This window comes from Diceros bicornis, chromosome 31 (assembly GCF_020826845.1).
Source record: "Diceros bicornis minor isolate mBicDic1 chromosome 31, mDicBic1.mat.cur, whole genome shotgun sequence".
NCBI classification, from domain to species: Eukaryota; Metazoa; Chordata; class Mammalia; order Perissodactyla; family Rhinocerotidae; genus Diceros; species Diceros bicornis.
The window spans coordinates 5,750,031-5,765,059 of record NC_080770.1 but is presented as its reverse complement, the minus strand read 5'-3'; the positions used below and the strand labels follow the sequence as shown (position 1 = coordinate 5,765,059).

Here is a 15,029-nt window from a genome sequence, read left to right as displayed (position 1 = left end):
TTTCTCGATTTCAAATCTCCTTCACACTCCTCAAGCTTTGGGGGCCCTCATCTCCCTGTTACTCTCAGCTGACCTCGCCTCCTACCTTAGACAAAATAGAAGCCCTCATGATGGAAACTGCTCCCACACACACCCACCACCTTTTCTCCTCGTTACCAAGGAAGATGGACCTACACCCCTAAGACCACCCTCCTCCCCAGACTCTGAATAATTCCTTCACTTCCTGTCTTGGAACTCACCCCCCAGCCCTCCCACCCCAACAGTTAGACTTGCTTGTCCTTGAAGCACCTCCTTAACTCCACTCCCTTTCCAGCGTCAGCCTTCCCTCCTGCACAGCACAACTTCGCCCTCTCTCCTCCACTGGGCGGGCCCCTCCTGGAAGCGCCGCCCCAGGCTGCACTCTCCCAGGTCAGGACCAGGACAACGCACCTGCCTGTGCCTGTCCGGCCTCTTCCCCTCCGTCATCTCACCTGCTCCCACAGCTTTAATTACACCCCACACCCAAGGCTCCCACACCTTGCCTCCCCACCCCCGGCAGCACCAAATACGTAATAGGTGTTCAAGAAATATTAAAGAAATGCCATTGTGGAGCCAGCCCCGTGGCGTAGTGGTTAAGTTCGGTGTGCTCCGCTTCCGTGGCCTGGATTCAGTTCCCAGGCTCGGACATACACCACTCATCAGGGGCCATGCTGTGGTGGCGACCCATACACAAAACAGAGGAAGACTGGCAACAGATGTTAGCTCAGGGCGAATCTTCCTCAAGCAAAAAGAGGAAGATTGGCAACAGATGTTAGTCCAGCGTGAATCTTCCTCAGCAAAAAAAAAAAAAAAAAAAAAGAAATGCCATTGTACTCCTGCCACTCTAGACACCACCTGCTCTGGGTCTCGACTGGGTTCCCATCTGCAAATTCCCTGCCAGCCCTCTGACGTCCCTGAGCAGACCCAGCAACGCTCTGCTTCCCTTTGGCAGACTCAACTGGGTGAGTTACCTCCAAAGGGCAGAAGTCACTGTCCACCGCAATTTAGCAGAAAAACTCACAAATCTCACAAGGAGAAAAGAGACTGACTTTTTTAAAAAGAACATTACAAAGTCATCCCTCTGAGACTGCAGGCTGTCTTCTGTCCTCCAGATCAGCAGCTTTCCAACCGTTTCTACGACTATAAGCTCAATGTCCCGGGAAAGTGGAGTCGCAGAGGTGCGGGAAGAGGGGTGGGGGCAGCCTGGGTGGGGACCCCCTTCCCAATCCTGCCCATCCACACACCCTGCCCCCTCCTGGAGAATCCAAACCCACCTTTCCTCTGGGCCCTATCGCTAGCAAACACAAGCAATGCCCAAGCTCTTTCGACATGGACTGATCTTCTCACCTACTTGTGTGCCAGGGTCACACTTACCATGACCCTGAGCTACAAAAGTGCCCTTGAGGGTGGCAGCTTGCACCGTGCTTAGTGCTGCGGGGTTCTGCAGCAAACATGATGAGGTGCACATCAGTGACAAGAGCTGGCACCTGAGAAGAGAAATCACACAGGGCTCTGGGCAGCACGCTGCAAGCTCGTGACCCCTGGTTACTGCAAAGGAATAACTCACTTCAGAGCAGAGAGAAAACCTGAGCCTGAACGAGAGTCCTGAGTACTGAACAGACAGGCCATCCCTCAGCCTTTCTTCCTACTGGGAACCCAAGTCTGGGCAGACACGTCACTTAACCCGTCAGTCAGTGCCTTGCGGTCCGGCCTGCATCTCCCACCCTGACGGCACTCATCAGAGCGGACGCAGCTCATCCCGAAGCTTAACTGGTGACCGGGCCAGTGTCCACGCTGACGTCTACGCTTCGCTAGCAAGATGAGCTCTGGGGATTAGCAGCTTGCCAGGGTCTCCCGCATGTTGCGGAGCTGGGCAAACTCAGGTTTCCAGCTTCCTGAGCCAGTCATAAGTCCTCTTCCAACTGGGTTTTGCCACAGTAACTGGGAGAAAAAAGGACCCACGACAGTTCTGGATGTGCCAGTTTTGTCCAATTCAGTGACTCAGGAACCACTAAGAACTGGCTTGCACAAGCCTTCTTGGGCTCAAGGCCTAGGGGGTATGTAGTTTAAAATGAGCCTCCCCGGGCCGGCCCGGTGGCGTAGTGGTTAAGCTTGTGTGCTCCGCTTCGGCAGCCCAGGGTTCACAGGTTCAGATCCCGGGTGAGGACCTACACACGACTCATAAAGCCCAGCGTCCCACAGACAAGAAAGTAGAGGAAGATGGCCACAGATGTTAGCTCAGGGCCGTGTTCTCACCAAAAATAGATAGATAGATAAACAAAAGGAGCCTCCCCATTGTGAGAAGAATGAGAGCTTCTCCCTATTCTCTGAAACTCAGCAGCACCAGCAGCAAAAGGAGACCAGGGCTCAGAGAACTCCCCACTCACCGACACTGAAAAGCTCTAGAAACTCCGATTTTACAAATTCGACTGTAAATTAAAACCTTGTGGAGGAAGTCACCACTTTAATTTTTTCTTCTCAGATACAGTGAACACCGGCCAAATTGTTTTAATTTCCGAATTTATTAAAATGATTAACCTCAATACTGCAAGTGCATGTACAAAATATTTGTAAAAAATGTTTTTAATGAAACGTTAAAGAACTTACCTCAAATGCTGAAAAAGTCCTTTTTTCATTCTTTCAGTACAAGGAATACATTGTATCTCAAAAGTATTACAACTCAGCAAAACAATTTAAAACAGTAATTTGAAAAATGATTGAAAATTGAATACTTTACATATATTTCTACCATCACTTCCTAATTCTTACAATGCCAAAATCTTTACCAATCATTGCATAAGCTCAAGCTAAGTTTTATTGAATGCAACCTTTTCCAAGTGGTCACCAGGGTGTGGATTCGCCCTTCCACACAGTGAAGCTCTACAGCAGAGCCAGAACAGCTCCGAGGCCCCTAACTTGCAGAACGGAAATTAGGTTTCCCTGGAAGGCGCCAGCAGCGGCTGCCGAGCGCTTGTGCACACCGACTCCTGAGGCAGTGACCGCTGCCCAACGGCACTGCTCAGACCCACGGGAAGGTCGGCCTCAAAAGACAGGCCGAAATAAAGTGAAAACAAACGGCATAAATAAGTTACTAAAATTAACACTTAAAAATGGAGAAAAGTGGGAAATGTGGTATTTTGTTACTTTTTCCTTAAGATTGAAATTCCTGACAGGGCTACTGTTGGTATTCCAAGAAACGGTTCAGGATTTAGTCTCGGAACCGCTTCAAAACACCCCAAACTAAGGTGGGACCTTCCAGACGTGGGGTCTAAGCTTGACCTTCCTTAGCGGCACGGTCTCCCACTTCTCCCACATAGGGCCACCGTGCGGACTGGCCGCGGTGTAAGGCGCTCCGAGGGCCTCACGATAGGCCTAGCGGGGCCGCCCTCTCTCTCGGGGTGAGGAAGGCTAGACGGAGCAAAGTGGGGGAGAGTGTGTGGGGCAAGGAAGTCGGCCACATGCTACCACATGAATACCTGAGGGGTTAACTGCACCGCAGCAAACAGGAGACGATGTAAGACTACAAGTGATTCCTTGAAGAACGTAAGGAGAAAAAAAATTCTAAATTTAAAAAACTTTTATGAGTATTATTAATTTCTATTTGAAAGCTACTAGCAATAGTTTTAAGGAACTTAGTTTAAATGATGTCTCCAGAACCTGGAAAACTGGTAGGAATCAATAAGTCTAACAGTAAGCATTGAGGTTTTCTCCACTGGACTTTTCATTACCTGCAGATTCCTTTTAATGTTTTAAGACATGGGCTACTTCTCTCTAGACACTACACAAATCCTCTAAATTGATTTTACTCAGGAACACTGAATTATCTGAAAGTACACGTTCACATTTCCCAGACATAGAGACCCACTGGCGTCAGACACCTGTTACAGATTTATATTCCCAAATCCTTTGTTCAGTGATTTGTAAAATAACCCAAAGAAATGAGATTGGTATTGAACATAAAGTAGTAATCAAAAATTTGCTCATTAAGTTACTTAAAATTAATTTCTCTTCTCAAAGTGCTTCAAAAAACAAATTAAATCTGACTCCTCTTTTTTAACTGATAATATAGTCAAAAAATCTTTGATATTTTCATACATAAACTAACATAAGCCAAGAACTCCCACTGATGCAGTGCTTAAAACTATATATTTATAATTTTCTATTTTATTGGCATGAATATTTCTAAACTTAAAAACCTTCCTGGTAAGTTCTTTTAATTTCTTATGACAAAAATTTCTCACAACACACAAATATTTACAACATATACATTGCCTTCAGTTCTTTACAATGAATTTCAAAGACAAACATTTTTTATAGGTTACCACAGAACAAAAGCTGTGACTCATGTCTTTATTTCATAAACTATTATAAGTTAAAGTGAATAGTTTTTTAATATTCCTTGTAGCATTTTACAAGTGCAACAGAAAACTTGAAGACCCAAATTAAGATAGCTGTAGTTCATTAGATAAATGTTGCTTGTTGTCATCACATTGTTCACAGCAAATTTTTGAAAAAATAAGCACCAATCATTCTTGCAAAGAACAATTTTATCTAAAAGGATTGAAAAGTGTTAAATACAAGGTCTTTAATTTACATGACAAGCAATAAATACGCCACATCGAAACTCATCCTGCACACTGCCACCCTCATACAGACAACGTACTGAAAAGTTGGCGGTCACGCATGTCATTGTACTTTTTTTTTTTTTCAAAGAAACCAATTTGACTCCCAACCGATGGTTTGCTATTTTAACCAAGGCCACAACAGTACACCTGGGCCAGCAGACAGTGTGAAACTGACACAACTCCAAAGGGGAAACATCTAGCAAGTAAATCAAAAAGCCAAAGATCATTGCTGGTGATATTAGCATATACTAGAAAACCTTAATATGCTGCTACTATGATTTGTTTTAAATTATTGTTTAGTCATATATTAAAGAGCCAGTTGATGCTCTTAAAGTTAAAAAAAGAAAACTGTGTAGCCACGTTATTGTCTTCAACGTCCTGGGTGGAAAGTTGCTGTCACTGTACAATTTTGCTTGAGCCTTTATTTTACAACAGGGCTTTACCTCTACCTCCGAATTGCACATAAGAAGGCTACTGAAAAAGTACAATAAAAATCTGCACAAACTAGACTTCAGCAGAGTCAGTGCGTTGTACACTCTACAGCACTATGCTGAGAAGGGAAGAGACAACAGAAGTGCTGCCACTAAAATGTTTCAGTTGAGGAATAATTGACTGGAATTTTTTATTTCTTTAAAGTAGGTATCCCAGGTCAGATTAAGACCAAGAGCTTATGCATTAAGCCTCAAAGACTGATCTTCTCTTCTCCTGGAAGAAATGTCAATATCTATAGAGTCTTTTCCAACTATTAGCCTCAATCGCTTGGCTGGAGGAAGAGGAATAAAATCATCTTCAAAGTCATCATCATAGTCATCCTCCTCCTCATCTCCTTCCGAAGAGGAGGAATCATCGGTACTTTCCTCCTCATACTGACTGTAGTCGTCAACTTCCATCTGAGACTCCAGGAGAGAGAGAGGATCACTACAGCACACCCCATTTTCATGAAGCCCCTCAGTATAGGACCCCCTACTCTCCTCGTCCCGTTTGAGCTGGATTTTCAATTTTGTAGAACTACTGCCTGATCCTGAGTTAAATCCATTATTAAGCTTTGCTACATAGAGATTATTATCATTTTCATGGTCTTTACTTAACTTGATGCTTATTTTTGAAGAATTCACTCCACCGTTCTCTTGGTCGTTTGTCTTGCTGCTGCTATCATGACGCCTGCGAAGAGTCAACTTGGGGATCCCCGAGCTATTCTCCAGGATTAACTGTGCATCATACCTCGTAATGCGCCTCTTCTTTTTACTTTTTGCAGTTCTGAAGTTGTCTTTTGCTTTGAAGCCATCTGATGTCACAACCGCAGCACCCCCAGGGGAAGGAGCCCAGTCTGGGTAGCTCCCAGGCACGCCCTCTGGGCCGCCGTGCTCGCCCTGGTCTGAGTGGGGCCCCATCACGTCTGGCACCACGCCGGCTTTGCCAGGGGAATCATGCACCGGAGTGGACTCCTCTGCTTTTGCCAACTGTTTCACAAGTTTTCCTTGTCTTGACTTCTTTCTCGACATGCTGTTGTCATTCTTATGACACTTAGCTTCCCCATTCTGTGCAGTCTCATGAGCCAGTTCTTCCTCCGGCATGGCAGGAGCCGGCTGCTCGTCACTGTCGGGGCAAGGCTCCGTCAAGCCATTCTTGTAGCTGTCCAACGTGTTTGGTTCAAGCTGGATGTCAGAGGTCTCCTTCAGGTCCGTTCTCGTCCTCACTGACCGCCTGGTTGTGTACGTGCAGGGAGCGCCCTCCCCATGAGCAGGAGCACCTCGCCCGGAGCTCTGTTTGTGCTCTCTTGCTGCGTGTCTCGTCGAGCACCCACCAGCCACTGAGGCTTGGGCTGGTCCCTCCAGCTCCTTATCTTTTTTAATGGGCAAATTTTTATACAGAACTACTTTAGGCTCTTTAAGTACCAAGTTTCCCATTTCGAGTTTTCTCGAAGCACTCTTTTGCTCCAGCCGTTTGCACTGATTTCTTAATTTTATCTTCGAAAGTAAAGGCTTTGCGGGCTTTTTCAGTTTCTTTGGTACCCTGGAATTATTTACGTGAGTTAGCTTAGCTGAGGTAGAATTGGAAGGAGCTGGGATTCTTGGCATAGATTGCCTTGTTAATGTTCTGCTCTTGCTGTTCTTTTTCACACCAATTGAAGATTTTCGGTTAGAAGCTGCAAAGGGAAAAAAAAAAAAAAAGGATGAAAAACCACCTTGGTAACACAGTAGTTCAACAAGACAATGCCAAAACCCAGACTATTAGTTATGACACGTTCAGGTTATACAAACATACGGCAGACAGACCCCCAGCTCAGTTTCCGCCAGCACATAAACATTCCCTACGCTGTTTTCCTTCAAGTTCTCTCATTTCTGCCGCATCTATTCATTTTTGAGGTAAGTAATTTCATGGTTAAAGAGCTCTTAGCACAGCAAGGCTCTACATTTCACTCTAAGCTTGTCCCTCATCATGATACTGGTCCAAACTAAATATTTCTTTTCCTGATTTAGTACTTTCCCACATAAAAAATTTGAAGTAAAGCTAAGGAAAAATCATAGGTTTTTTTTTTCCTTTCACAAATTCTTCTTAAATTCATCATTTTAAATGTTTCTAAAATCTATTACTCATTAACTCAAAGTGTATTACTTGACCAGTAATACAGGACTGAAATACATTACTAATGGGCTCTGCGAGACAAATCCTACCACAACGGTTTCAAACAAGAAACAGATCCTAGGAGCCATATATTGTTATTCCCAACAGACGTTTACCCCAGAAAACCACACTATTCTAAGTAGTTCCTGTCAGCTCTGAGAGGAGCAGCAGAGACTCCGAAGGGCTTCAGAACTGACATGGCTCCCTCCCTCCAGGGACTGCGGGCTGCCAAGGATCAAACTGAAAGAGGGAAGGAGACTGCTGCTGGAGTTACACTCTTGGGACAATCGGAGATCCAATTTCCTTCTTCTGGACCAGGATACAAAAAGGCTGTGATGACCCTACTGAGAATGACAACCTGAGAACTAACGTGACAGTCAAATGACTTCTCAAAAGGCTTATGTGTGAGTCGCGTTTAAGGTGCTCCCATAATGAGCCTCCAACCTTGCCACTTTCTGCCGTCTTCATGTTTTTCTCCACAATTACTTTTGGACCTGTACTTACACTGTTTTATATGAGTCAATTTCTCAATTATTTAGTATCCCCATCTCCCACCTGAAAACCTCTTCCCCATCAAAATACTCCTTTAAATCATTCCCTAGGGAAGCTGAGATGACCAAACTAACAATCACCACCTCTCACCAGAAAATGGGGAGAATAAAAAACAACGAATGTGGATAAACCCAGCATACTACCCAATAAAGACTTCGTCGCTTACTATATGCCTGAGCGTTGCCAGGGTGACTGCTGTTCCTTCTGCATGGCTAAGCAAGTAAGTTACCATTAATTTTTATTGAGAGAGATGAGCAAGAATGTATAACAAGCATTCCAAAAATATCAAACCACCAAGGATAGAAGGCTCTGTACTCAAGAAGACTGGCTCATAAATGGCTTCAGGGTACCAAAACCAGCAGAATTCCTAGGAATGAGATTCACTGATTGAACCAAGAACGTGCTTATCCATGTGGGCTGCTACAACGGAGGCAACTTATTTTTAGAAGAGTAGGAGTAGTGAAGTTTGGATGCCATTCAATTTGAGAACTGATGGATTATGAACCAGAATTATATGGAACTTACTGGAGATGATTTTTTAAATATAAGGATATTCAGAGAATTCTTTTGCTAGAGTATTTCTTTATAAGCTTACAAGTCTTCCTACAAGGTGGACCGAGATGTTTACTGATGTGAACACACACTAGTGTTTTGGTGCTTGGCTTGCTCAAACGTGGCTACGCTAACCCTCTGCTCAGCCTAGGACTCTTCAAGGATCTATGCCCGGGAGCTTAGTGGTTCTCAACCTTACTTTTCTGTTTCCCACCCCATTCTCATTTCGTTCCCGCAATCACCCCTACACGTCACATACGATCACACGTACATTGTCGTCTTGACGGCAATCCCCCTGTAATTTGGATGCAGCCTTTTCCTCCAAGAGCCTCTGCCACTCTGACAAGCTCCTTATCATGAAACCCTGTGAATACTTTTCAGCCCTTACCTTTCTTTCTCTGCAGAATGTGACATTGCTAATCATCCTTTTTCCTGAAAAACCCTCGCCCCCTGGCTGTCCATGAGAGCACTTTCCTGACTTTCCTTCCACGTCCCTGGCAATCTTCCTCCACTTGCCCCTTAGACTGCATTCCTCATGCTCTGCTGGCCTAAGGCCCTTTGGAAACTCTACACGTGGGCTCTGGGTGGTAAGCAACCACTCCTCCATTGCTATTACCGTTGTGTGCTGGCAGTTCCCGGAACCACTTTCTCTAGCCCGATTCTCTCCTAAATTACAGATCCATATCACCAAATGCCCACTGGCATCTGGATCTCCCTGAGGCTGTCTCATAAGTCCCTCAGTCAACATGTTTAAACTGAACTCACCATCAAGCCTTATGGCTACTTCTCCTTCTAAGTTCTCCATCTTGGTCAATACCACCACCATCCACCCAGCTGCCCAAGCAGAAACGAGGTCATCCTTGACTCTTGCTTTCTCTAACGGCCTCACCCAATCAACCACCATGTCCCGTGGAGTCCACTCCTGCAACGTCACTGGAACCATCTTCTCCATTTCCAGTGCCACAATCTCCTGCCTGAACTATGGGATAGCTTCCTACCTCTTCTGGTTTCTCCTGTTGCTTCCCCAACATTCCACTCTCCACCATGTAGCCAGAACGATTTTCCTAGTACATCACATCGCTTCTGGGCTTTAAACCTTTCAAGTACCTAATGCCCTAAGAATAAGGTCCATAGTTTTAAATTATGGTCACATCCCTTCCTCCCACCTTCCACTCCAGCCATGATGAACTTTATTCAAGTCCTACACTCATCCCCATTATCTTCATTTATGAAATTCCCTCTACTTTGAATATGCTTCACTTGGCCAACTTCTCACCCCCCTTTAAGACTCAGTTTGGGAAACCCTTCTCTCAGGGAGCCTGTCCTGACTTTCTACGTATGACAGGTTTCCATTCCAATGTATTCTCACGACACCTGAGACTCTCTTTACTTGGGCACTTAATTTTAAACCATTAGATGAACCATTTTATAGTGATTCTGAATCTGGGCTCTCCCCCTTCCACCCCTTCCTTCCGAGACAGTCATTGTTAGCTGACTGCAGTGAACCACTGACAAAGCACTTCAGTGTGTCTGTGTTCTAAACAGCACAAAATAGACTAAATTTGATGCTCTGGATTATTTCAACGGAGAATTCACTTTCATGTTTATGTATTTATCTGTGTATTCTCATTTTGTTTGAAAAGCATTCTCTCATCAAAAGCCCAGCTAAAAGGTGTGCTCACCAATCAAAGGTCAAGGAAGACAAAGACAAGCTGGGCAAGAGAGACATGAGCAACGGGACTAAGATGAGAGTCCAGTAAGTGCCAAGGGCTCTTCACTGACCCAAAAAGGTGCTACACTGTCTTTGAGCAGTTTGAGAACGTTAGTAACACAGGCTAAAGGAGGAAGACAGGGGCCACAATGGCAAACTAATAAAAGTCTATTGAGAGTCTAGGCATCCTGAGGGAAGTGGAGATAAGGTATGCCTGTGGCTACCCTGGCTTCAGCACTAATACGTCATATATGAGTCTCTTCCCTAGTGGCTGGGACATATCTCAAATGCATAAACAGTAACTTTAGGTGGAGATACACATTCTTCGCAATTGTTATACACTAGGTGCTGTGCAAAATGGCCAAATTAGTATGATCTCAATCCTAATAAGCATTCTTTGAAGTAAGAGCTATTACGGCTGTGGGAAAACGAAGCTTACATGAACTACCATGTCTAAGATCATCCATCTGGTGAGTGGCAGAGATGGGATGTGAACTGAATTCTGTGGCTCAAGAGTCCAAGTTTGTAACCACTGTATTACACTGCTTCTAAGGTATACCACAGAGTTATTATGGTGCCAGTCACCACTCAAGGATTAAGGACCCACAGCATGGCTATCACAGTCACTTCAGGGTGTCCCCAAAACCATACAGCAGCCCTGTGTGGGCATGAAGAATTACAGCCAGATACAAGAGCAAAATGATGTCAAAGCTTCCTAAGTGCTTGGGCTACATCCACGCTCTTAACTATAAAAGCCCCAGAAACGCATGCTATCAATGTGAACCAAAGTAAATACAAGGACCGCACACAGCTTGGCATCTTCAGAACCTGAGGATCCAGAAAACCCTCAACAGGACTTTAAAGACTTCAGTTCAAGGAGTTTATCAGGCACAACAAGCAGCTTCTGTCTCACATGACAAACACAGACCGGCAGTAGCTGCCTGGAAGAGTGTTGGAAAGGACTCTGGAGCAGCCTGTAGGCTCAGCAGAAAAGAGTATTCAGACCAATCAGGGATGTCTGTGACAGGCTAGAGTGAGAAGTGGTGACCCAGTCCACTCTCTCCAGGACAGGCACTCCCCAGTCAAGATAAACTTACTCCACCGACCGAGGCCTCTGTGTCTTGCGCTGACTTGTGGCATTTGCAGTGACTCATGTCCCAGAGCACAGCACTGACTATGGGGGTAGCCTAGCCATCGAGCCACAAGAGGCCTAAGAAACCAGAATCTTCCAATAATGGCATTATACTTCAGGTTTGTGGACTGAATGTGTGAAAATGGATTTCTTGTTGTCGCCTCTCTCTGGATGCTAAAGCAAAACAGTCAAGTTGTGGCTCCCGAGACACCTTTCAAAAAAGGATCTGTGTGGAAGGAAGAAATAATTTTTCTTCTGACTAGGCAGAAATGTTTCTTTAAAAAGAACATACATCCTGTTCAAAGAAAGCAGTGCCTCTGTCAGCTGCTAAATTCTAGACAAACTGCAGAATAAAGATGGGCAGCTGTGCCCAGAAAAAGCAGTCTCAATCTATACACACGATGGATGTCCACTCCCTTGGGAGAAAGGTTCGGGCAGCTCTGGCTTTGCTACCAGCTGCAGTTTCAACAAGTCTTTCCTTCAAACAGGCAGAAGAGTATGGTTGAGACACAAAACACCAAAGAAATACAGCTAAGAGAACACATGTGACAGCCTGAGCAAATACTGCTGTGAACCAGACCAAATGTCTGACGGCCTCAGAGATTAGTGGAGTAAGCCTCCAGCTCCTTCAGAGCATTGAGCCACATCTATCAACTCTGTCACACGACCCTCCAAGTTAGTTGCACCAACCCGTGAAGTACTCAAGACAATTTTTCTGCAGAGAGGTAATGTGAGTAAAGTAAGCACCTAACATTAGCAGTCACTGGCAAGTGCTATATTTCTATTCTGTAATACTGAGACTACAGCTCAAAGGGATTAGCCGTTCCCTCTACTTTAGAAAATGGCATTAATGGTCTGCTCTGCACAGTCACTTGTGTACTTGTCCTACCCTGGAGCTAAGGCATAAGCTCCCTGAGGGAGGGGCCCGAGTCTGATACACCTTTGTATCTTTTCAACAACTAGCAGGCTTTTGCTAAGTATTTGGTTTATTAATAAATATTCCTTAGATGGCCACATAGCAGTTAGTACATTCAGCACTTTCCAAAAGATATCTTCATTCTGATCTTTTAAGTGGTGTACTGAGCTCATTATCTACACATAGTAATATAGTTAATGCATAAAAACACAATACCCCCACAAATGTCACAGAGCCATTCACTGTGGACAGCGTTGCGGCTGTTTCCATATACGTCCGGCAGCACGCTTCTAAGTGTTTTTGTGTATATATCTATAAAGTGGGCTTCACAAGTCTCCAGCTTCACCAAGGAACCAGACTCAGAAAACAAACGTTGATTATGCTGCATTTATTATCAGAACTGACAGGCGACAGTGGATGATGGACTAACTGCTCTTTTCACTCTCTCTGGACGCTACCAAGTGGAAGAGGAACACAGCACTGCTTTTACACTAGGAGGTGATGCCAGGCTCTGACCCCCAGCAGCAGGTGGATGCAGGAATTCACGGCAGTGACATTCACCATTGGGGGAGACACCTTCCCTTTCCTCCAGGATGTCCTGCAGGGGAGGGAACCAAGATAGGGAGAAGAGCCTAAAACAACCAGCTCCCAGGAGTACTCAGGTGCTAAGAAGTAACCATGGACATGGATAGTGCCCCAACAGGCCCACTTTGTGGATCGCCAAGCCAAAGCTTTGAGGCTTTATTCCTGTTAGAGACAAGTCAGGCTCAAGACCTGACTGTTCTAGTGGCACCTAGAGAAGACTAGTGTTACCAGATGAAACCCAGTAGCAATCAGAGTGGTTCCAGGACTTCAAAGCTCCACGAACATGAGGTGTTTTCTTTTGCTCATTTAGGCTTTCTTCTCTTTCTTTTCTCTTTATTCTTCATTCTCTCTTTCTCCAGTTTCCATTAGATCTTGCCCCAAACACAACTGGTATCTTAAAGCTTGCTTCCTTCTCCTTCTCACCTCTCTTGCTACTTTTGCTGGTGGCTACACAACACGTCACAGTATAGCGACACTCAAAATGCTCCTCTATCACAATTCTGAGTCTGGTAACTGGTGGTTTGGTAAATTGGGCCAGTTCATTTTGAAAAAGGCAAGCAAGTACTAAAAAGGGGGAAGCCTTGAGGCCAGAAGCTATCAACTCCCCAAGTCCATCACCCACCCTAACAAACTGGCTAGGCACAGGAACATGCATGTGTCTGTGGGACCCTACCCAGTCCTTTGTCTTCTCAGAGAACCTAACGACATCATTATAGTGAAACCACCACCTTGAAAATGTTTCTCTCAAACATATGACGACCCTGGAACACATGATGAAGAATTCCATATCCAGTTACCAAGTATTCCTGAAAGGCAGACAATTCCATCTAGAGTACCAGACTGAATCCGGAGGCAGGACAGACTGCTTCTGAGCTCAAGTCATTTCTAGAACCTTGCAGTACTGCCGAAGCGCATGAGTCCCAGAGCTTCTCTCAATATTTAAAAGATCAAAACTATTCAAGCACGCTTTAGATAGCAAATTGTGTGAAAATATTAAAAAAAAAAAAAAAAAAAGATATGCTTATCAAATCTCCCTTACTTACTTGCATTGTTTTTTTCCTGAGTGGTATCTGCATCAGTGTTAGAGCTGACAGACTGACTGTCTGAATTTTTGCTGCTGTCACCTAACTTTTTAAGCCTATTTAAACGTTTATCTGTCTCTCTGAGTCCGTATTTGCTATTGATAACAGGAGCAGGCGCTGGCAGTCCCACTCTGGATTTAAAAGCACCAGTTCCCCGTCTGAAAGAGAAAACAGCACAGGTTAAACAAACAGCATCCTTGCTTACAACAAGCTCGCTGCTGAGGACACTTGGCCACATCAGGTCAACAGATGTGATGAACTGATGAGGCCTCAATCATCACTGGAAATCTGTCAAGCCTAGGATCTCAAAAGAAATTAAACATGTATATAAAATCAATGCAAAAAACCTTCTAGATTTAAAATAACAAAACAAATTGTTATGACTATTGTCAATCGTTTTTTAATTTTATTTATTTATTTTTTTCCCCCCAAAGCCCCAGTAGATAGTTTATGTCATAGCGCACATCCTTCTAGTTGCTGTATGTGGGACGCGGCCTCAGCATGGCCAGAGAAGCGGTACGTTGGTGTGCGCCCAGGATCCGAACCCTGGCCGCCAGCATCGGAGCGCGCGCACTTAACCGCTAAGCCACGGGGCCGGCCCTCAATCAATTGTTAATTGCCCGTGAGAAACTATTGGACCCTGTAGAACTTCATGTGTAGGTAAAAATAAATAACTAATTCTTCAATTTCAAAACCGGCTGGTGCAACAGTTAGGTCTAAATTGTAGCTTAAATAACCCACCTGTTAATTATATTCCAGTTTTGTTCTGCACAATTTAACACATTACTGAATATTGAGAATTAAGGAATTAAAAAAAGAAATCAGAAAATTTCCATACATTAAGTCATTACTTAGAACTTAATGCTAGATACAAACAGATCCTAACTGAAATACTATAAGAAGGCTAGGCTATATTAGTGAAAATTTGACTTCTGGAACAATAAAAACTGTTACTGAAGTAAACATGAATGATCATAATTAATAAAATGCTACTAAATAAGACGTTAAAAGACTTGCTTTCACCACTGGATAAGGATGATATGTAACCTGTGTCAATTATTTATATTTATGTAAATTCTTCCGAAGTGAGGGTGCTTATAAGAGGTCCTCCTAAACTTCCTTAAATGAATCTAGCTTTGGAAATCTTCGCTTTATTCAGTGTATAAAGGTAAATTTATATCCAGCTCTATTCAAAAGAATAAGTAAATTCTAAATTAACGAGGTTAAAAAA

General features: G+C 44.2%; 1 protein-coding gene across 6 annotated transcripts in view; it reads right to left on the bottom strand.

The window, feature by feature from the left end:
- Window positions 1–2,502: 2,502 nt before the first annotated feature.
- KMT5B (lysine methyltransferase 5B) overlaps window positions 2,503–15,029 on the bottom strand; it is a 55,334-nt gene continuing 42,807 nt past the window's right edge. For 5 of the 6 annotated variants that reach the window (XM_058526216.1, XM_058526217.1, XM_058526214.1 and 2 more), the window contains 2 exons: window positions 13,760–13,956; window positions 2,503–6,789 (listed from right to left, as the gene is read on the bottom strand). In XM_058526216.1, the coding sequence (XP_058382199.1) occupies window positions 5,312–6,789; window positions 13,760–13,956 (1,675 nt within the window). In that variant the 3' untranslated portion in view covers window positions 2,503–5,311. Of the gene's footprint in view, window positions 6,790–12,047; window positions 12,730–13,759; window positions 13,957–15,029 lie in introns of those variants that run through there. The other variant, XM_058526219.1, reaches the window with a different exon arrangement.